Source organism: Esox lucius, chromosome 3 (assembly GCF_011004845.1).
Source record: "Esox lucius isolate fEsoLuc1 chromosome 3, fEsoLuc1.pri, whole genome shotgun sequence".
Classification (NCBI taxonomy): domain Eukaryota; kingdom Metazoa; phylum Chordata; class Actinopteri; order Esociformes; family Esocidae; genus Esox; species Esox lucius.
In genome coordinates, this window is record NC_047571.1 from 27,079,826 (window position 1) to 27,103,928 (window position 24,103).

General features: G+C 43.2%; 1 protein-coding gene across 14 annotated transcripts in view; it reads right to left on the reverse strand.

Annotated features, from left to right (window-relative positions):
• The window catches only part of st3gal3b (ST3 beta-galactoside alpha-2,3-sialyltransferase 3b), a 52,628-nt gene that overhangs the window by 16,463 nt on the left and 12,062 nt on the right, over nt 1–24,103 (reverse strand). For 8 of the 14 annotated variants that reach the window (XM_010893860.4, XM_010893835.3, XM_010893852.3 and 5 more), the window contains 9 exons: nt 20,695–20,748; nt 20,135–20,188; nt 19,620–19,667; nt 17,648–17,690; nt 15,789–15,881; nt 7,735–7,829; nt 4,955–5,018; nt 4,692–4,787; nt 3,936–4,122 (listed from right to left, as the gene is read on the reverse strand). In XM_010893860.4, coding sequence (XP_010892162.1) covers nt 3,936–4,122; nt 4,692–4,787; nt 4,955–5,018; nt 7,735–7,829; nt 15,789–15,881; nt 17,648–17,690; nt 19,620–19,667; nt 20,135–20,188; nt 20,695–20,748 — 734 coding nt within the window. The remainder of the gene's footprint in view (nt 1–3,935; nt 4,123–4,691; nt 4,788–4,954; nt 5,019–7,734; nt 7,830–15,788; nt 15,882–17,647; nt 17,691–19,619; nt 19,668–20,134; nt 20,189–20,694; nt 20,749–24,103) is intronic. The other 6 variants (XM_010893901.3, XM_010893894.3, XM_020044841.2 and 3 more) reach the window with 6 other exon arrangements.

Here is a 24,103-nt window from a genome sequence, read left to right on the forward strand (position 1 = left end):
CGTAATTTCTTTCTCAGGCAATGGTGTTACATTCAGGATATGGAGCTTTTACTGAACAGGCCCCAATTTGACAGCTGTTTTTGTGAGCAGCTATTTTTAGATGCATACAGTATTTAGTACGAGGTTGTGTTTTTTCCCCACAGGTATTTTAGCCATTACTTGACAGCTAGCATCCACAGTAGTAAAACCGTGCAGTGGTGTCCCCTGGACGAGCTCCTACATGAATTAGTGTGAGCTCCTGTAAACAGACTGGCAAGGAACATCACAGACCCACCTTTAGTTGCCATGTTTACAGCTGTGTGTATATTCTACTTGGGTCCAGTTTGAGAATTTGCACACATATATATACAAACGTAGACCTAAAGTATGTGTGGGTGTGTAACTGAGAAAATCAGGATTACACCGAAAAAACAAAACAATCATTATCATTATGTTCGAGCACATTGGTAAACAAGCTAACTACGGAATGAGGCTCATTAGTGTGCTGGGTTTTGGATGGGAGCATGCGAGGTGGTCTGCCTTTAAATGAGTGTGACATGTTATAATAGCCCTCTTTACCATATAGGGCTGAAATAATGAGGGATTAAAATTCTGTATGGAGGCAGGAAGCCATGGATTAAAATCAGAAAGTCTCTTGGTGGGATCCTGTTTCTACTGAATTACAGAGGCACAGGTCATTTTAAGAAGCCAATACAGGGCGTTTTCCTATTGGGAAGCCCCAAGTCCCTTTCGACACTCTCTAAGGGCTATTTCACTTCACCTGGAAGTTGTTCAAAGCTTTCGTTTTAATTCCTTCACTTGGCTAAATGTTTTACTGCACCAGCAGTAACACTACATTTTAGAGTGATTTAGCAGAATAACCTATAGACCTACAGTTTGTGTATCAATCTAAAGATAGTTAGGTGGGACAATCACATGACCGATGCATGTCTTAATTAAATGACAAATGTGAAAGTGCAGTCCCCCAGCGTCTACAAGGGGAATAGTAGAAATAATGTATTTACGACACTAGCCATAGCAGCTAACTACATAACAGCGAGCTAGGTTAGCATTCGAGCATACGTAGCCATAGCAGCTAACTACATAACAGCGAGCTAGATTCGAGCATACGTTATACGTGTCGATTCAAATTCCCAATTTTAATAGCATATTCTTTCCGTGGTATAACTACAACTGAGCAAACAAAACAAAAATAAACAAAACCCAATCACCTCAAAGATGCCAAATATACAGACTGCAAATTCTGCAAACATTTGTTTAAAAATACCTCTGCGCAACAGAGGTTCAGCCTTTCAAAGGACAATATGCATTAAATGTCCAATTGGATCACGAAATCCATTCAGCCAGGAGGGCACGGCCATGAAAGGTCAGAGTCATCAGGTGGCATTATTACGAAAGCACACCTTCCACCCACCAAAAAGAAGCTACGAGAAACCTCTCCTTTCATACCTGGTGAGAGAGAGAGGCATCCTGAAAGGGCCTCACATTCCTTCCACCTGTGTTCGCCTGCACCACACAAAGGACTTCAAAGCTCCCACTGAGCAAACTGTTTAAAGTTGCATATATCAAAAAAAAAGCCTCAGTGTGGGCCAGACTAAAACTCAGCTGTGTGTAAGGATTAGTGTACTGGGAGTCCAAAAAACTTGCACTTTCTAAAGCTTGTTGTCTTTGTATAGTTTATCAGAACTTAATCAGTGTGCAACCAGCCAGCTGGAATTAACAAGGCGAAAATGCAAAGGGTTAAAAAAATAAATAAAATGACAGCACAATTGGGTCTGTAGGTCACTGAACACACACACTTCTGGTTGCAATGAGGCCACGATAAAACCTGTCAGTCACATCTGGATTAGCCAACTTGTCTTTTGAAGAGGGTTTCCAAAATAACTGAAAATCAGATACAGTCAGATATACCTTTCAACATTTGTCTGACTGCCTGGAATGTTACCAAGGTAACCAGTTGTTTACTGAGAGTGAATCATGTTTGGAGGAGGGTACTTATCTCATCACTCACTTCCCCTAAATCATTCAAAAGGGAATATCTACTTAAAGTAATTGAATGCAAGTGTACACCTGGTAATTAGTTGAATGTCTGGTTGGACATAAAATGCCTTTCCTTTTCATTTACCTGTCAAATAATACACACATCGAAAGGTAAACTGAAGAATACTAAAACCTGTAAAAAAGTTTTGTTCTCACGAGCGAAGAACAGAAGTGTGTGGTTGCGCGCATTGCTAATCTAATCTTGAAGGGGTTAACCACGGCCTCTGGGGCAACATTTCAGAGGGAATTCACAGCAATGATTGGCCTCATTTGTCAAGTGACAAACACTTAAGACACTTCAAACATGATACACTTACAACTTAACAGATATACGCACAGTCAAACAGAAGTGGGGTAGGACTGCCTCCAAACAGCGCAGCTGTCTCGGTCTGTGTCGGTAGAAACGGACAGTTACAAATACAACTTCTCAGAAGTCAGCACCATTTCTCAATTTCTTTGCAGGAAAAACATTAGCACTTGCTTACAGTCAGGCCGGGGCAGAGTCAGGCCGGGGCAGAGTCAGGCCGGGGCAGAGTCAGGCCGGGGCAGAGTCAGGCCGGGGCAGAGTCAGGCCGGGGCAGAGTCAGGCCGGGGCAGAGTCAGGCCGGGGCAGCCCTAAATAATTGGTGTGGCTATGAGTGCATGCAGTGCTGTCAAAAGACAATAAAGGTCTTTCGACCAGCAATTTATTTCATGAGAGAAAAAAAAAAAAAGTCCTTTCCTTGTAGATCAAAAGCTGATCTGCTGGGAGCAAGAGGCCAGATCAATTATCCCTGTCCATCATTCCCACTGTCCCACTACATACCCCTGACAGTCCAGACAAATCTGCTCATTTGAAAGGCCATCGAGCAGCCAAACATTTTCCTCTATTACTTATGCTTAACCCCCTCTTTCTAACCCCCATCTCCCTCCCTCCTAAACCCCCCATCTCTCCAGAGTCTTGTATTTTGACAAATGTCACCCCGTAAAAATTCCTGCTGGCCGCTGGTCCCTGAAAGTCACACAGCGGCGCTGGATAGGAAGCGAGTTCCCAAGATGTTGGGTTGGCAGATTTGCCAAAGGAATCCCTTCAGAAAATGAGCAGGAAGCACCCAATGTAAGAAAAAGTCAACACGACCAAGATTGAACGCTAGACTGGCAAGTTCAAGAGCAGAGTAATTTTTTTGCTCATGTCAAAAAATGTCCTTGAATTGAACCTACCCTACCATGACTAGTAGAGCAACCGCAGACTAGCAAGAGTGCTTATGGGAGCACTTTCAGTGATAACCGATAGAGAAAGGACAGTCATTAAAATGTCTGCTGTCTCTCCTGGCAGAGATAAGGAAAAACCCATTCAGTCAGCCAGACCTTCTGATTAAGAGGCCAATTCGCAAGCTGCCACTCAAACATAGGAGCCGGTTAGCTTGTCAAAAGGAAAGGACAAAGGTCCTTAAATAGGAAAATTTAATTTTATCGCTCATCACGGATGAATGAAAATTGGCAAAAAAGATTTACCACAGTTTAATCTGGGATTTTCTCATTCTTAAGAAAAATGGAAATCCGTGTACTGAATGTCACAGATTGAGAAAATGACTGCGACAAGAGACATGTCTGTTCACAACCACAATGGCTTTTTAAAAACCTCACCAGCCACTCTGTGCTACGGAAAGCACTAAACTATTCAAAATATCCACTGAGATCTACATTGGGTCCACATCCCTTCTAACAGTTTGGATGCCGCAGCAATGAAGCACCTAGAAATTAGATGGTACAGGACATTCAACAATGGAGTCAATCTGTTAAGAGCAGTCAAAGTGCACATAACTACACAATAACACAGCCAACAGTGTGAGAGGTTTTTCTTAATGGCCCCAATGAATAAAGGTAGCGAAGGTTAGCCTCGAGGTACATCTCACCAGTTTCTCATTGAAGACCATGTGTTTGAGCCACTTGAAGTCCAGTGGCTTGAAGGCAGAGAAGACGAAGAGCGAGTCCTTCTCGTAGCGCTCTGGCTTCTGCATGGCCCCCTCTGGGTAGGTGATGCGCATGGTGGTCTTGGTGCCCACGTCCTTACTGAAACCAGTGACCGGAGCCTCGTTTAACCTGCGGTTAGAGGAAGAAAAAGCTATTGGGGCCAATACCTTGTGTTGATATCACAGCATGACTGGGAACTTGGTGGTGTCAGCATTATGTTTTAATCCTTTCAATTAAAACTGGGAGTTTTGACAGTTGAAACTGCTGGTAATTTAGTTTTTTTTGTTTGTCTCCACAGGGTCTTTCTGATGTAGGGGTGGCTAACCAATGTCAGTACCTACAGGTATGCCAGGAAAAGTCTTGATGCTATTCAATGAACATAACTAAGGTCATTGGTCAAATACAATCAGACCACAATGCATTGCCAGGTGTTGTTGTAACTTCCATTCCACTTGAATAGGATGAATTTCAAAGACTGCTTTTTCCTAAGCGTTTTCAGACAAAAACTGTCATCATTTATATAAATTATTTATAATAAAAATATAATATGAAAAGATAGAATATAAGTAGAAAATATAACTACATTTTATTTTATCTAAGAATAACAGACTTCAGAAGGAACCTTATTCTCTTATAACGTTATTCTCTTCCCTAATCCTTGAACTGGAATTACATGGCCAGAGTGAAAGGAGACTCACCTCACCACAACGTCATATTCATCTATGCGGGGACCCAGAGACTTGTTGGCCAGGATTCCACCGTTGCCCACAATAACACATCTTCTACAACTTAAACTGCAAAATAAATAAAATAAAACAGTTGTATGCCATTTGGCAGACGTTTCCATCCAAAGCCGCGAACAGTCAAGTGAGCAAACATTTTAAAATGTTTGGCCAGTTAATACAGTTAAAAAAGTATGTATGTGTGTGTGTGTGTGTTACTTAATTCCCATAAAAATTACCTATCAAGGTCTTCACCCAGCCCGTAGTTTTTTGTGATAGTTAGAATAATGTCTATGATCCTTTCTGAAAAAAAAAAATTAACAGGAGAGAAAAAAACAAACTGTTAGTTCGAATATCAACCACAATTCACTGTTATTGCTAGATCACAGGCAGAACACTCACTAAGAGGATTAATAGCTCCTCTTTAATAACAAACTGTTGAGGCCTTAAACACCCAAGAAACAATGTAGCTGGCTAGGTGGTCCTTGGGAGACCTGGAGGTCCGGAGGAGAGAACATCCCTCCACGTTTATTCAATTACAGATAAGGATAAGCCATGGGCCCAGTGACAGCAACAGCGGAAAACCATCAGCCCTCTGGATGGATGAATCTGTGCGAAAAGGCGCTTCGGAAAAAATGCTCCCCATAAAACCGCTGCGGAATGCTGTTTTCAAACAAGCACGTTCTCCCAGTCGAAGTGTTCTTTGCCGGGATTCTGACAAGATGGATGCAGAGCCGGGGTCTGTTAGTGAAATACATGGCTGTTTACTCGTAACGTGCATTCCCGCCATGGTCCAGAGGGTAATATAGAGGAGTCATGAATTTAGTGTTCAAGACACATTTGTTTTCGCCCCTACAGGCAGGTAAGACCATTAGACATTTTCCCATATTAAGAGATTGATAAACTGTAAATAAAAAATTTAATAAAAACTCTATAACAACAAGATAATACCGGAAATAATTACTCATTGCGTGTACAATGTCATTTCAGTCACGTGCCTAATCTATTTGGCAAACCACTCCAATAAAATGGAATTAGGCTCACCACAGACCCATGACGGCATCTGAAACGGGCCTCTGGTTAGGCAAGAGCCAGTGCCAACCCCCTCACCACACCTCGCACCATCCTAACGATTAAAAAGCAGAAAGGGAGCAACAGGCCGTTGTTTGGACGAGGTGTTGATGTCTGGTATCAGGAATCACCCCGGCAGCATAAACAGACGGACAGACCACACCCGCCTGGAGCAGCTGAAAAAGCGCATCGGGCAGGTTTCTTCAAGGGGGGTGGGGGGCGTGCAGCTAATTGTTATGAGCACCCAGGATAAACACTTCAGCCAAGTATGTCTGGGTGGCAGGGGAGACAAATGGCCATCACCTTGACACACTCAAGGAAAAAAACTCAGCTGAACACAGGCAAGGGGGTTGGAGGAATCACTGAACACGCTCCGTTCAACCTTTAAATACAGGTAATTATTAGAATCAGGGGTGCTAAATTACCACTGGAGAAAACATACAGTGCAGTAGCTCTCCAGGAACAGGGTTAGGCAGCCCGGTTACTGAAGTGGCCTCCAACCCCAAACTTTAATATGCCCTGGGCCCCAACCCATTTGTTGGGAAACCCAGCTCCAGCCAATCTAAAACATAGCCAATGCAAAAAGGTCCCAGTGAGAAAGAAAATATGTTTGTCCATCTCCATGCCTGTGTATAGTATGACAGAGCGGCTAAAAACTGCACGGAGGTATGGTTTCTCCTGTGTTTCTAGCAAAAAAGGAGGTCTGAGGTTAACCTCAAATCGCCAAAAGAAACATGACTAAACATTTATTTTCATGCTTTGTATTTATTTTTTTACTTCAATTTGGAATCCTTTGTGGAGTTCTATTCAATATCTACACGTATCACCTCTCCACATGAATACAGCTCAAAGGGAAATCCTACGGCACTCACCGTCCGTGGAGACAACAGAAACCAGGTGTAAGCTCTCAGACATGGCTCTTTCCATTGAAAGCCAACAGGTGAGTGTGTGAGAGACAGTGCCCTTGCCAGGGTTACATTAAGTGTACGTTGACGTGCACTTTGCTCATGAGAAAATGTGATAGAGCAGGCATGCAAATTAGCGACCAAAACCCATATTTATGCATGACCACATCACAGGACAGGGAAGAAGGAACACTGGGAGTGGTTGGATTCACTTTGCACAGTCTCGTGTGCACACCTCCCAATCAGAGAATAAAATCAGCGCTGTTATCAGTCTCTAGCCTGGCCAACCCCCCACGACCAATATCACAGGTATATTTTTAGTAAGTAATATACACAGGACTCACTTTGGGCCCAGGCCCACAGTTTAAGTATCCTGCACTATAATGTTCCTCATGACACTCCGGTGAGTAAACTCACCTGAAAATCAGGGGCAATTATACATGACCCCTAAAATCCATAACAAAACAGCATTTTAAAAACCCAGAATGTGGATTGATTAATGGCAGGAAGTGATTCTACACAAAATTCCCTAGATAATGCCAGTCTGGTTCCATTAGATCTATTAATGTGAATACACAGCGGAAAATCTGTTGACTACTCCAGTATTTGGGTTGCAGCAGTTGGGGTCTGTCTAAACACTGTTGTTTTTCCAAAAATGCCAAAAATAAAACCAGGGTAACAACCAGCTAGTTTTCTAAATCACCTTAATTCTGGAGTATTGTTTCTAACACAACAAGGCTGGAACATTAGCAGGCGGATAAAACATTGAGCGTAACTGAATGAGTAGGCGCTACAGCACTGGAGAACCAGAGCAGCAGCTTGAGCGGGGAACACAGGAGAGGCCTTATATTTCGTCTGAGTGATGAGGTGAGCAAGGATTAGGAGAGCAATAGAAACCAGGACCTCACGCTGGCCGTGTAAAGCAACTTATTGTTTTCAATCTTGTGATCACATAGTAGCCAACTTGCTCGTAATGTTAGCCAGGCTAATAACCAATCAATGGCCGTTGTTCCCCAATTTGTGCACGTTAGACAACCTCTTACCTTGAGTTTTGAATCCAAACGGAGGCATGTAATTGCTGACTTTGGCCAAGCGCTTGAAGTTCCGGTCAAGGAACATGGGAGCCGGTTTCATGAACCTGTGGGCAGAAGGGTAAAACAACAGGAGAGATTAGGCTAATATATATTAGAGGATATCTATTTGTCCACCGACAAGAAGCCCAGCCTGAAACAAGTTTAACGATATAAGCCTATTTCAGTGTTGTGGGGCATTAAGAACATATTCACATTACTAAGAGATTAAATCTAGTGTTTTTCTTATCTCAGTTAATCATTTAGATAGCCTTTAGATTTACACCTGCATGTTTGAGATGCGCTATGTAGGATTGTGTGTCAATGTAGCGTTGAGTCTTCTATATATACATGAAAATATATTGTCGTCTAAATAGGTTCTAAAAGTGTGTTTAGACTAGAACTGTGCTTCATTTCATTAACATTCCAGGCCTCCTCTTCTGGAATGACTATAAACTCACTGACTGTCGCCTACCAGGTAACGGTGTCGCCTACCAGGTAACGGTGTCGCCTACCAGGTAACTGTGTCGCCTACCAGGTAACTGTGTCGCCTACCAGGTAACTGTGTCGCCTACCAGGTAACTGTGTCGCCTACCAGGTAACTGTGTCGCCTACCAGGTAACTGTGTCGCCTACCAGGTAACTGTGTCGCCTACCAGGTAACTGTGTCGCCTACCAGGTAACTGTGTCGCCTACCAGGTAACTGTGTCGCCTACCAGGTAACTGTGTCGCCTACCAGGTAACTGTGTCGCCTACCAGGTAACTGTGTCGCCTACCAGGTAACTGTGTCGCCTACCAGGTAACTGTGTCGCCTACCAGGTAACTGTGTCGCCTACCAGGTAACTGTGTCGCCTACCAGGTAACTGTGTCGTCGACCAGGTAACTTTGAGAAACCAAATGTTTTCTGTAGATCGACCGGTGCGTCAGAAAGACCAAAGGGTGATACAAGTAATCAAAAGAACTCCCTATGTTGTCTACTGGGTAAATAGCATGGAGTTTAAATTATGTTGCTGGTGATAGCAGAATTGATTCAGCGCCAATGTGAGATGCTTTAAATTGCATCCCATCTACACATTTGTTTCTGATTCTGTTTATACATGGCATTTTCCACTTTCATTAATCTAACCACCACATGCCAGTTATCCACTTCTGCCAGTTCCCTGAACCCATACCACACAGACCCAGACACACAAAAAGACTAGAATCTGACGACTAAATGGTGGGACGAAAAAGAAAAAAAACGTGGTTCAGACGAAGAGAACAAGACTTCCGCATTCTATCCTCAACATGTATTTCCCAGGAGAAGGCCTAGATCAGTCTAGATGCCTAGGGTGGGAATACGTGCCCTGCCAATGTATGGATACGTGTTTTTAGGTCCCTGATTTTTGTTCTGTATTCAGGGGGGCAGTGTTGACAGAAACAGATGTTTTCCAAAACAGCTGGAACACAAACAATGTACTCAAAAAAAAAAAACTAAAAAGCCTAAATAACTAATCTAACCAACAAACTTAACTGCCTCATGAACCTAACTGCCTCATGAACCTAACTAACAAACCAACCCAACAAACCTAACTATTATCCAACCGAAGACTTTACACATGGAAACAAACTAAAAATAACATGAACATTTGACACCGGCATGGCCAACCGCCCTTTTGGTCTCCCTCTTCATACCAGTCCACCTCACCTCTCCTTCCTACTGTCCTGTCATTTCATTAAAGTGTTACAAATACAGACAAAAATGAAAAACACAATCCCCTCCAGTCCTCTGGCTGCGCCACCCTTCTTTGACAAAGCACTTCTCAAATCAAGATGATCCACTTCCTCCCCGGTCTGGCCTCAGACCTGGGCTGTACGCACTACTTCTGGAAGTGTGGCCGGATGATGGACGCCTGTTTTTATGACCTGCTGTCTCATTGGGTAGAGCACAGAGGCCATCATTTAACAAGCCCACAGCTCCAATGTACCATCTTCACAGCTCGCAGTGAAGGTTCATTCAACACACTGGCATTAAACAGGGGGCTTGACAAGGACATTGCTGAGTATTTATACTTCTTTGTATAATTATCATCTTTATGTAGCTGTAGTCATCTTAAACTTGGGTGACTCCAATACTATACACATATCAATGATATTGGAAGCCCATTTTAAGTCATTGGTTCCCAACTAGAGGTAAAACTACCAGGGGGACTTGGGCTATTCATAGGGTTAGGGAAGACGGCTGAGGCCCATGTGGGGGGTTATTCCCTGCAGGGTTATTCCCAGCAAAGCAACATTCAGTTAGTGGTAAAGACATTAACTAAAAGAGGTTGGAAACCAATGCTTTAAGTAGTTCTCTTCGTAATGCATAACATTTACTTTGCTCTCATGAGAACCTTCTATGAGTGACACTTTTCCTATGTCTCCACAACACAAGGAGATTCACAGCACTGTGAGAAAGACTCCCAGAGCAGTAGTAACCTTCAACCTCGTGCATTTTACCGGTAAAGCCTTTAGTCTCATAAGGTTTTAAATACCCCATGATATAGGCCAACTTGCTAATTATCCCCGATTTAGAACCCGAAGCCCTGATTTAGAACCACTATCCAATGATTTAGAACAACTGTTCTATACCAAGAAGAACCGGTGTGAGATTTGGCAGGAGTGTAGTTGGTTGTGATTATACACTGAGGCCCTGGGAGGGTTTACACAGACAGCTACCAGACATTCTCTACAGGAGTGATTCCCGATGAAACCCAGATGAGAAAAATAAAATAAATAAAAACTGATTTGTTGGGATTACCACACAATTTAATCCATAGAATTGCCTTTTTGTGGAATAACTGTTAGCATATACTTAAAAGCATAGAAATAAATAAAATGACATTTGGCATATTTATGACATTGTGGCCATACCCCGAAGCATTCCAGGAAAATAACTGTGTGGCACAAACACATTCTTGAAGTTAAGTGAAAAAGAATGGGTTGCTCTAAACATGTATAGTACACTTCAATATTCACTATGTAAATGCACAAGGATTATATCATTTCAAATAAACATGTAAAGAGATACAACTAAAATTGCTATATTTTGATATATTACATTAACATTTTTTTTCAATAAAAATGTATGCACATTTGTCAGTATAAAAATTGACCATTAAAAGGTTACATCGATTTGATAAAATCCCCAATACTATGGTATTTTATTCTCACCGACTTTCCAGAGTTGCCACTCATGAAATACATGAGTTTCTCTGGAAAGAAACCACAGCCAATACAACCACTAATTACAGCTGCACACAGTTAAGTGCAATCTGTCTAAAGGAAGATTGCTACAACACCCAAAGAACGCAAGTCCACTATCAGTTTACCAGACCTCACTTCCGACAAGGCGTGTCTGAACCCAATGACCAAACAGGGTTTACAAAGAGTGATTTGTCAACTTCTCAAAATGTTGTGTTTCCCTCAGCTTACTTAATTTCACTTATGTACAAGTTGTACCACAGTGTCATGACGAGGGTGGGGGGGGGGGACTCTCCTTCTCACATCAGACAGAGACAGACAGGCCTGGACCATAGCCAAAACAAACTGTGATTCATCAAGGTGTGTCTTCAGGGGGGCAGTTGGGTTATAAATAACGGAGACCATCAAGACTCCAAGCCCATGGAAGGATGGATGAACAATCCGGACAGACTGACAGGGGTCTGGTCCGCTTGTCGTAAAAGACAGAGCTGCTAAAATGGGAGGCCAAGACACATTGTGCTCATTTCCTCTGCGGGGCTATCTCTCACTGTAGGCCATATTTTCATAACCTCACTGTTCAAGTTCACCGCCAACACTTGATTTAGGGCTCCAGTACAAATAATTTGGGTAAACGTGAGGGGGGAGGTGTTGAAAATAAATTGGATTCTGTGGGGCAGCGTCTTCTGGAAGAGGACACATGGAGGATGGAGGAGATGATTAGGGAGGGACCTCACGTTAGGAGGTTAAGACTGAGGAGGTTTCTCTGGCCAAGTTAACAACTGTCAGTGTTTATACTATGTCTATCAGGGGTAGGCAAATGTTTTGGCTCCAGGGCCACAGTGGGATTTTCAAAATACCACAGAGGCCAGAATAGATTTCATTTGGACCGATCGGTTTGTCGAAATCAATTTGCGGGCCAGAGAAAGAGCAGTTATTTTAAAGTCAATTATAATTTCTATACACTTCCTGTGTAATTTTAGACTTTCAAGCATGGTCTGGAGTATTTAAAAAAAAAAAAAAAGATTAACCAATAAATCAAGTTTCGTTTTTTTGGTACTCCAACTTACCAGGGATCGGATTAAAATGGGCTCGCAGACTCAATCCAGCCCCTGGGCTCTACCTCACCCACCCCTGATCTACAGTCTGGCAGGACAACTAATCTCAGCTAGAGTAGCCAAGGTATAATTATGTCTTTCAATAAGTGTTGTTGTTTGTATAGTCTGGCTATGGTACTATGAGTTAAGGGCTACCCATTTAACAAGAAGCCTACTTAATCATTGTTTAAACTTCTGTATGTTCAGGGACTGGTTACCCAGTCGTGACGCAACTTAAGCATTGCAATTATCGTACCAGATGAATTATTACATTGTTAGATCAGGTGTGGATACGCAGAATGCACAGCTTTCTGCTTTACCATCCACTTTTAAATGGGCCTAAAAAAACATTGAATTTCTGCAGACAGTCACAGGAAAAAATGAGGAAAGATTCACACCATCCTCTCACTTCAGTGTCTAGTCCGGTCATTTCCAAATTATAATTGTGTGCCTTTGTAGCTTTGTGTGTAGGCAGAGGGCTACTCATACCTCCAGAGTAGAGGTCTTCTCCGTTGCCCCTCACACCAGTCTATCGCCTGATAATGTCAGTGTCCAATCAAGGGTTAGCAGTGTCATCATGCATCAAGTTCAAGGAGCATCTGGAGACTCGCTCAATGAGGCCGGGATGAACAACCCGCCCTGACGACCTGCTTACACAACCCCACCCGCGCACTCTTATCCACCTCGACAAATCACTGCCTCAGTGAGGCATCAGATCCTCATATCCACACTGCAGAAGTCTCGGGCTCTTCAAACTCCTGGATGGTCAGGTCACTCCGACCAGCTAGAGACCTATTATCCTGGTGGTTTTCCCTAATACCCTAATTTAGCACACCTGACTTCAATAAACGAGACAGATAATTACTGAATGAGGCCGCATATACATAGGTTGAGTGAAAACAACCAGAACAGTATCCCTCTAAGAAAAGGGTTGGAGACCCGGGAAGGATCACTGTCTACAACACATTCTCACTACCGGAGTCCCTCAAGGTTCAGTTCTAGGACCTTTTTTTCTCTATAGAGTAACTGAGCTGTGAAAGTTTGTGCGGTTTCTCCTGTCGTTGTCATTCTGATGACAAACATATCTTATTCCCCTCTTTTGACACCTGCGAGGCTGCACACAGCTGCACTTCACCTCAACAGGGCAGAGGTGTTTTTCCTTCCCACTGGTCTACAATGGAGCAAAGAACAGGGCGCTCTTTGTCCTACTCTGCAATATAAAAATATATATAATAATTTTCTACTTGACCCCTTTGACTACAAAAGAGTTTGTCTGTTGTGACCAAGTTCAAGCTGCGCATTTCCTGGTTGTATTCCTTCTAGATCTGTCATTGGCGGGTGAACATTGTCATTTTCATGTCTAGAAGTCCATAGATTTCTATGGCTGAAATTACAATCTACGATGTGTTGGGCCATTCCTATGACAATGTCTTATATGACTGTTCCCTTTGTAAATCAATAAATATTTCCCTATTTGAATTTGCTGCCAGTTGCTTGTATTTATAATAAACCCATGTTTTCACTCACCAACCTGCAGTCACAAATAAGCTTGGCAGTAGACGTTCTTAATTAGTAATATTCCAACTGTGGCAACAAGGCTTTTAAATAATGAGACATAAGGTTTGTCACAACTTAACTGAACTTGAATGTTCTCAAACTTTAAATGAATGCATAGTTCTATGGATGAATGACTAATCCCGGACATATAGGGGTTAAAATGTAAACAAAAAATAATAACTTTAAAAACTGCGAAAGATTCAAAACGGTTAAAAAAATTAGTGATTTTTAAAAAAATAAACCATCCAATAACAATCAATAATAAAGGGAAAGTGTCAGATTCCACTCAGATATTTGGAGACGAACATAGAAGTTAGCCAATCAAATAGCATATATCCCCTTATAATTTCAGCGAGCTAACCAGCTTAAATAGTAGGCTTAAAAGCAATCTACAGAGCAAACCAGGATTGCCCAGAGCAACACAGGCATGCAAGATGATTGGTCTGTTTAGTTAGTGAAAACTATTATTCTTGGGGCAATGGGGGAAAACGCAATCCAACCAGACCATTTTACAATAGTAATACACTTTTTAGACTAGCAAAAAATAAGTGCAATTGACAAATATGAAACATTTATATAAAATAATTGTAAAAGACAGACAATTTTGAGAAACATTTGCAACTGACACTTCAAGGCCAATGTAGGATGCGTTCCAGAATTATTAGCACCCTAGTGTGAACATGAACAAAAAAGGTTGTGACAAAAATAGCACTGCTGTTCATCAGCTTGATATTACAATAAAAAACAAAACAAAAAAAGATCAAGAGCATGAGATGTAGTGATCAATGTACCATTTCTTTATTTTAACCCTGTAATGCCTAACCCCAGTCCCCAATTGTAACTTTTGGCATAAACCTAACACTTAACCCAAATTGCAACTATTCAAAACGGGGAGAGAAAAATTAAAAAAAGTCTCTATTATACAAATCTTTCTGATTGAACCAGTGTTTCCGGATATTTTTTCACAGATATATAGCTAAGTCAGAAACACACACAGACTATAAGTGGTGCTTACTGAACTGTAAGTGACTGAAGTGAACATGGTAGTAATCAATGTGGTCTCAGCAGGGGCTCCGTTCTGGAGAACTTTGATCCGACACGTGTGGCTGATTAGAGGAAGTCGTTGGAAGACATTGTTAACACATAGCCTCTTAGTCAGGAGGGCAGTTCCCGGGAAACTAGGCAGCCTCGCATTTAACAACTACTGTAATTTATCAGTTCCTCAACAGCAGGACCTTTTTAGTCTGATAATAACCATAAGATTAGTCTGTGTGTGTCAAACGACTTGACAGACCTATTTGGTTCTGTGGTGATCCATACAAAATTGTGCCAGAACTTATTTAGAAATAATGATGAACACAGAATAAAATAATCATGACATCTTCCATGAAGCTGTCAAACGGTCATTGCCAGCTCGGTATATCTTTCAAAATAACACAGCATTACGAGACACAATTAGCCATTTTCCTGCAGACAGTTTCTACACAGCCTCATTGTATGTCAAACATTTTACCATCTTCACCATTTAGGGTCAGCTGAGTGGAACACTGGCCAGAGGCATTTTTACTATGTGTGACAATGCTTCCTTTTTTGCCATAGAAGCTAAGCACATGAGATGATGACCTGTAGCTGGATTGTAGGGATGTCATCAAAGGCTTGGCGACGTCAGAGAGGGCAGCTGAGTGGAAGTGATGAGTCATGCCTTCCTGGACAAGAAGCCACCCGGTCAAAAAAAAAGCCTCCGAGGCAGCAGTGCCGGCGTCCATTTGAAATGAGTTGCGACGAGGCCCACGCTCCCTCAACAGAGACGCTTCTGTGTCTGCAGGGCCGACGGCCACGGCACAGTGTTTGAGGTCACGATATGAACGACCGAAACATGGATTGTGTGTGTGTGCCTGAATGAGGGTCTTCCTATGTTCTGAGGGAATCCCCCCAGAGGACAAGCTGGCTGAAGTAATGACAAAGCGTCTGTAGAGGCATGTCTCAATAGTCTAGCGTTGTTGTATCTCCTTAGCCCACTCTCCTTAATCTGCACCGAAATACAGCGTACTGAGAACATGTCAGCAAGAAGGAGTGGCGACAAGGAGAGGAAACCGTCCAAGAATATTGACATTCCCCAAATGACTCCAGTCAACCCCCAGGTTGTACTCACTTTGGATAGATGGCGGTCATCATTGCCGCCGCGTAACCAGGCTTGCAAACTCCCTCGGTGAGGTTGCCATACTGGTGGGCCAACTCCGCCGGCCTGCAAATGGCACGAGAGGTCGGGATGGAGGGGATTAGATTAGTATGAGAACAAAGTGGCATAACAGTCAAGCAGTGTTTGCACTATCACACAATCTGAATTAGACAAAAGATCTCCCCAGAAGATGGAACTAAAAACAGCGAGATAAAGCTTTTGGCGGGGGGGGGGGGTGTCACACGCTACAAGGGCATTTTATTGGTCTACGGACTTCAAGTTCAGACATTCCATCTACAAGCCCTTCGCCTCAATGCTATTATAGGCATTCATTTCCTGCGATATGGCTTGAGACTAGTTCAAATAAACAGCGGGAGAGGAGAGAGGCCGCAGCATTAGGTGAGGCCTATTTGTCACACAGAGTCAGTGTTGATGAGATGTGGGGCATGGCTGGGGGCTGGGGTGCGTGGATGGACAGGCTATGGCTGGAGCGGGCTGGGGTCTCGTCTCTGCCAGGTCAGAGGGAGTGGTCAGGCTCAGTCACCACGGCTATAAGCAGCTGTACTAGCAAACCCAAACTCAAAACTCAAACCCGTCAGAAACCGGATCATAAGCATTTAGAGTGTCGAAGCCGATGCCAGAGCCCGTCGGTGATCAGACGGTCCAGTCAAATGTTTAAGGGAGGGTGGTACGTTTACATCCAGACTCCTTGCGGACCAGAAAATAACCAGGGAATAGAGTTTGGGTGGCCAGGCAGAAATTCAGTCTCCTTCCCAGGAAATGTGGCTCAAGTTAGACTCCCATAGAGTACATTAGAAAAACGTACTAAATCTAAGCAGCTGTGGATAAGAGCACTGGCTAAATGACTGAAGTGTAAAATGATGTGCCCTGATAACTATAAAGTCTATTATTTCTGGCAAATACATACATTTCAGGAGCTGATATTTCTTGACCTAATTAATAAATACAAACAGCATAACTCATCCAATGGATGATTACTTCTGTGAGAAACATTTGCTCCGATAAGTTCAGTCATTGTGCAATATTTCCAATGCAACTGCTGGAAAACCCCAGGATTGATGGACTCCATTGAAGAGAAGCATACTAGCACTCGTGCTTATCCATAAAACTCTGGGTTTAAAATAGTACAGTTCACACTGAATAAAATGACAAAGGTAAGTAGGAATATATTTATTTCAACTTAGGATGGGTAGGAGAGAGTAGACGGGCATAAACATTTGGACTACGTTTGCAATGTATTTAAAGGAAGAAATCGACCTAGATTCATATTTAGGGGAGTCAGCACTTACTCGGAGTTGTTCTTAATTTCATAATAAGCCATTATTCAACTGTCCCAGGCTGGAATTTGTATTATTAACCTGTATTATTAACCTTCTCCAAATTGATGAACTGAAACTGCGCCCCGATCAAACAAAAGCTGCATTGTAAGCCTACTCCAGAACACTTCCCACTCATACTAGTGCTGCTGTTTACCTCAAAGAGCAAGTCGATGTTGTATTCTTCAGAATAATGTTTTCATTTTGGCTTAATTCATCTAATTTTCAACAGAACTAATACTTCCTATCATAATCGGGAAGCAGAGATTCAATTATTACATTTGGATGATGCTAACCATTCTAATTCCAGGCTGGGACAGAAGAGAATTATTCATGGGCCTTTCAGAACCACTCAGGGTCAGCGTTAATTCACCCAAATATGAATCTAGGTCGACCTATCAATTTAAAATGAAAAAAGCAAGATTGTCCAAAAATGGAAGACCACAATTTAGCATTTGAAAGAGATTTTACTTTGAGAAATTAAGTCTCACTTACAACTTCACGTCCAGCTTCTGTAGAAAGCCCTGCTTATCATACTCTAGAAAGACAGACAGAAAAAGGGTTAAGAAACGAGCAAACCATACTCATAGCACATTGTGAACAAAGACACCTGTACAAAAAGTGATCATCCATCCTGATGTTAAACATACAAGTCAACTGTCGGTGTTGCAGCTGTAGTTTCACATCTCTGTAAACAGTCTGTACATTTCCATAGCCGAACTAAAGCAAAACACTAGCATTAGAGGTTAGAGAGCATTTCTTTTGCGGCCAGTCAGAAATGGGATTAGAAAAAAAAGCCAGCCCAAAAAAAAAAACATTCAGCCAAGGTTCAAGTCCAAATGATAAGTCAGAAACAGCAGTTGTGGTTCACCTATGGAGAAGGACCGTGTGGCGGTCAGTCCATAGGTGCCATTTCAAGCATCACTGGTGAATAAGCTTTTTTAGTGGAGGGGGGAAGGGGGGAAGGGGGCACAAGACAATTCGTCTTTAAAAACCTACCTGCTTTTCCCCACCCTCAGACAAGAGAAAATGGTTAACAACTTAGCAATAGTGCATCCTTCAACACGGAAATCAATTTTGCAAGTGTTATTTGAATTCTACTCTGGACTGTTTGTGTGCATGTATCCATCACTGCGACCGGGACGTGACTAAACACAGACTTTGCCCCGTGCCACTCGGTCAAACTCTTAGGTCTACATAACGCCTGTGTCTCTTGAATCAACTGTTACTGAAGTATTTACATTCGCCATGTCTCTAGGAAATAAAGCAAAGACATACTACCAGTAAAATTCTACTAGCTGCAACCACTCGCAAGTGTGTGGCTCTTTACCATTTGTCACAAGCCAGTGAATACTATACACACACACACACACACACACACACACACACACACACACACACACACACACACACACACACACACACACACACACACACACACACACACACACACACACACAAATAAACATTTCTCAATAAAATCTTGAATTGGGGAGAGGGCATGCGTTCTCAGGACTCCGGCGGTCGCGCTGTGCCTTCCGGGGGGATTCTAGAGGAGAGAAGGAGAGATGAGGGAAGGAGAAGAGCAGGGAAGGCGGGCTTGGGAAGGTGACGGGGCTCAGAGCGCTGCCTTAAAGGGTGGACCATGGGTCTGAATGCAGCATGTATGTATGGAAGGGCGTTGCAGCCAGCGCTGAAAGCGCAAAGCGTGACCATTGAAGCCACCCAGTGCCAGGCTCCTTCAGGCTTGGCCTCAGCCAAATCAAATGCCTCTTTCACATGACTGATCAGGACCGTTTGTCCGGTACACGACAACAGGTGGCGCCGGTTCATCACATTCAAATAGGCAACTGAGACGTCTTTATTTGCGCTATCCACATTGGCGTTGTGACGTATTCCAATTCAAGTTTATGTGCAGCTCACAGTACTTCTCAAGCCGTATCAGGCCGACAAACCCACGGAGCAGCGGGGCCCCTGAGGGCATATTTGGTTGCAAACGTTGTTAAAAAGCTTGGAGAAGGAATACCATATTTAGCTGTAAATCGAAATTCTCTCACCATACCAATTGGCCTGTTGGGGGGCATGTCCAGTACACTTTGCCAGAAAAACAGAGCCAGGCATGGGGGCAATTGACAGCGGCCAGTGACACAGAGCCTGACAGGGAGCCTGGCCAGGAGGTAGGTTGGGAAGCAACACAGTCCAAAAAGTTTTCAAGAAACTAACACGGTTTCAATCTCAAAACAACTCATCTGCTCGCTTTCGGAGACTTCACACTAAATAGAACGATGTCGACTGCAAAGACGCTTTCTTGGAAACAGACAAAAAGGAATAGGATTTGCTCCGTGACAAGGGTGAGCTTTTTTTGGAGACGAGCCGCCCAAACATGGCCACTGAGGTGCCCAAGTCCTTTTGTTGAAGAGGTGTGGAGCAGAAGCGAGGTGGTGGGGCGGGGGTAGGGGGTTAGTACCTGAGACCACTGTTCGTCCCACGGTGAGAGCAATGTCAGCTTCCAACTCTGAAACACAAGACTGTCAGTTAGGTCCGGTTGGTGAGGGTAACCACAGCAACCAGTTTCCGCAGCTTGATTTGCTTAGTCAGGGCTTGTGGGCGGAAAAGCACAAACCCCTAACACCACGAAGGCAAAGGAGGGAGAAGAGGTTAGTGGCATTAGTATCCCAGGGTTCCATTAAAAAGCAAGAGTCCAGATCCCCCAATCATCTCCACAATGCCCTTTTGTGATTATTTTTAGAGTTTTCTTTGGTTTCTGAAAGGTAGGCTACCAGAGAAGGGCGCAGTAAATGAATGAGTACATTCTTGAAAAAAAGATTTAAAATTAAAACAAGAGTAGAAGAGACAAAATGCAAGGCTTTTGTAGTAGTATTAGCAGAGTTGTTATTCAACAGTGAGCCCCTAAGCATTCCATTTCAACCACTTTCCCACCTTCACCCAACATAAAGGAGGCGAGCGCCTCTGAGCCTCTACCTGTCGTGCTTTGACCTTTACTCGGGACTATGAGTGTGGGCTCCAATTCAATCTCTGCGAACAAAAGGGGTTAGAGAGGACATCAGAGGAGCCTGAACACAGGAACCTGAAAAGAGGCTCACCCACTACATCTCTGGTGAGTTGTTGGAGCAGCTGAGACCAAGAGTGGAATATAAAGTTTAGGCCTGGGAGTCATTCACAGCCGACACATACAAGTACAAACTAACATGATGGGAAAACAAATTAATAGACACACAGGACCACACAGAGATAGGGCTTGAGAATACCATATTTGCCCAACAAAAAAAAAAAAAAAATCCCAAATCAAGATGCCAAACGATTATGATGGCAATTACCCTCTAAAATAACTTTTAGAATGATTGTGTCTTGAATGGATGAGTACATGGTTGATGGGGGAAAAGGTACAGAGAACAAAATGCAAGGCTTTTGTAGTAGTATTAGCAGAGAGTTGTTATTCAACAGTGAGCCCCTAAGCATTCCAGTTCAACCACTTTTCCACCTTCACCCAACATAAAGGAGGCGAGCGCCTCATCCTCTACCTGTCGTGCTTTGAGTAATATTCGGGACTATGAGTGTGGGCTCCAATTCAATCTCTGCGAACAAAAAGGGGTTAGAGAGGACATCAGAGGAGCCTGAACACAGGCTCACTTGCAACATCTCTGGTGAGGTGTTGCTGAGACCAAGACCAGAATATGAAGAATAGGCCAGTCAGGGAGAGTGGACACGCACGCACACTCACAGACAGACATGGCGGAAAAGAAATGAACGGAGACAAAAGGACCACACACGGATGGGGCTTGAGAAAACCATGCTACTCCTGGTTGAACTGACCCATTACAAATGGTTTAGAATGCAACCGTTGCCAATCAGTCTGTATAAAGAAAATAATAAGAAGGCACTGCGGACCCCCTGACCCGTAAATCCCACTGCCCAGCGTACCCGTGTTGTTTGTTATCTTAACCCATTGGCAGAAAGTCCACATTTCCGTTCCACTTCCCTTTACAGATTTGTCTTTTTAATTTGTATTTCAAAGAGATAAAAACAGTGAACCCTTGCATAACAAGGTTTAGGTTCAAACAGCCATTCCAGATCTTCAAAAGCAACAACATTGTCCTCTACCAAAATAAGCGGAGGACAGCTGTCGTGTTCTTTTATCCAACGGATGATGATTAAGCACAAGCAGCAGACCTCTGTTGGACAATGGAAAGGAACAAATCGCAGTGTGTGTGAACATAAAAGCAAAGCAGGGGGCACGGTGATTCTAGGCAGATAAGAAACATACATTGGCATTGTAACCAAACTAGTGACCGAGCCACAAGTGTGTTTTAATGGATTACATTACCAATTAGAAGATTGCGGTGTTCATTCACTTGTTCATTCAAGTGTGACCATACAGCCAAGTATGCCTGCCAATTCGAGCCTATACACTTTATCCACAGTTTGGAATTAAATATATTATTGCCATCCCACCTGGAATTTGTAACAATTTACTGAACATCAAACAGTCTGAGGAACTCTGTCTACCTTCAAAACAGAATTGTGTCAAGGTACATATCTGATTCAGATTCAACCAAGGAAGGTGATGAAAAACTGCCTAAGCGTTCAGGTGTACAGTGGGCTCCATAATTGTGAAATGGAAGTTTGGAACAGTCACCCGGCCAAGCTAAGTGAGTGGGCAAGAAAGGCCTTAGTCAAGGAGGTGACCAAGAACACAATGCCCACTAACAAGCTTCAGAGTGCTCTGTAGAAATGGGAGAACCTGCCAGAAAGATAACCATCTGTGCAGCACTCCATCAATGGGAGCTACGTGCTATGAGGTTACTTCTATGCGGCAGGGACTTAAAAAAAACTGGTCAGGATGAGGGAAGCATGAACTCGGCACAATACAGAGAGGTCCAATACAGCACAAGGGCTAGGATTCATCTTACAGCACAACAACCAAGAAAACCCTGGAGTGTCTTTGGCACAAGTCTGTGAGTGACAAAATGGGGTAGTGTGCAAATCGAGTCTATAGCCAAACATAATGGACGGTGTGTATCTTGGAGATGCTCCTCAGGCCTGTACGGCAGCAATCTTCAGTACCTGCATGGATCGTGGACTTCTTGCTTTCAATTTTATCTTAAGCATGAGAAAGGCATTCGAAACTGGATTCAGATTGGGTGATTAGAATGTCATTACACTACGATAGTAATTTAAATAACATTTTTGATTTAATAATTTGCCCATTTTATACATGGAGCAGGGCCAGACTTCATTCGTCATCGCTCATCTCACTCCAATACACACAGACATCATCTTTCGACCTCAGTAACCACAGGGAGTAACTGTCAGGAAAGCTCACCAAAAAACTTTGGGTAGTGTGTTTGCACCATCAAAAAAGTAGATATTCTTTCTCATTCACTGACCGCTCGTGTGCATCTCCAAATGACAACACGCTTACAACAGCACTCTTCCTACAAATGAGTGCGTGTATGTCTGTATGGACCGTGTTAGCTCATTAGTCATGTGAAAGCACCAGAGTAAACACCAACAATAAAATGATCGATCCACTCTACTTCAGTCCGGTCAACATGGATGAGCCGTTTTATTCCCTACCATATCAGAATGACACACCAAACACAGGTGTGACCTTGCACAGTTGACACCCTCAGGTGTTGTGTACCAGCAGAGAGAAACAGAGAGCATCCACTTCCAGTTCCGCCTGCATGACAGTGCCCAGGGGGCCTGCCAGCTGTGGGAAGCCCTGACAGAACATCATGTCAAACCTGTCCCTTTCCCCAATTCCTCATGGCCACGGCTCCCATGAAAGGCTACACTCCTAAAAATCCTCCAAAAGGCAATTGGGTCGAATGCACTCACACTTCCCAACTCTCACACACAATGACGGCAACATTACAGTCTCCATAGCCAGTAATCAGGTGCATTTATATGTGAGAGAGGGTCTTAGCCTCCAGCCACAGTAATGCTGTGCAGTGGGCTAAACAGGCTACCCTGGTCCCTTGAGATTCCTGAAGAGGGAAACTGGAGGCAATTGATGGGTGAAATTGACAGTTACATATTGCGATTTTATTTTGTGGACGATACAGCATATCATTCTGACAACATCAGTCATATTTGTCACCGCTAGATTGCTGCAAAGTTTGTTTTGAGCCGTGCTTGTTCACCATCTTTAAAAATGCGAGCCAGTATTTGACCCACTTCTCCTGGCCTGTTGTTGTTGTTGTCGTCTCGCTGCAGCAGAAATACGATGTGAAATACACCTGGACCCGTGCAATGCATAAACACAACCATCGTATCGACACCCAAGTATCACAACATCATGTGTTGAGGTCCCAGGCCTTTCCCAGCCCACCTGGGGACCCTAAATATTTACTGTGAAAGGCGCACAGGGGCCTTGTCACGGCAACTTCAGAAATGCCAAACAACTCAGAGTTGTCAAAGCAGGAATGAAAACATCCATGCAAGCCGGCTTTAAAACAAGTTGCCAGGTGGGTCAGCTGTTTCACTCCTGGGACCAGACCTGATCGAGCCCAGAGGCTCCGCTGACCGGTTTACAGTTTCCTGGCACAACACCTCGGGCCTGAGTGCACGCTGTCAAACATACAAATTCACTAGTCATAAAGTAAGCATTTGCGGATCCACCGCGGATTCACACAGTGGTTGAACGGTCAGTCACACAACAATTGTCAACCAGCTAATACAGTGTCATTAGAATATTTTTATTTATTTATTAACAGCAGGGACCATAGGTAGTGGAGAGTTAGGCCCATTCGGGCCAAAACATGACAAAAAGAAATGGAATTGAATAATCTCACTGTTCTAAAAGGAATTAAGGCATTACAGGGTGTCAGAAGCCACTAAAATAGAGCTCATTCAGCAAAGGGTGGCTGCTTTTAAAATGTATCCAGTTACTCAATCTACTTAAACACCGTCCCCGGTTCAGAATGC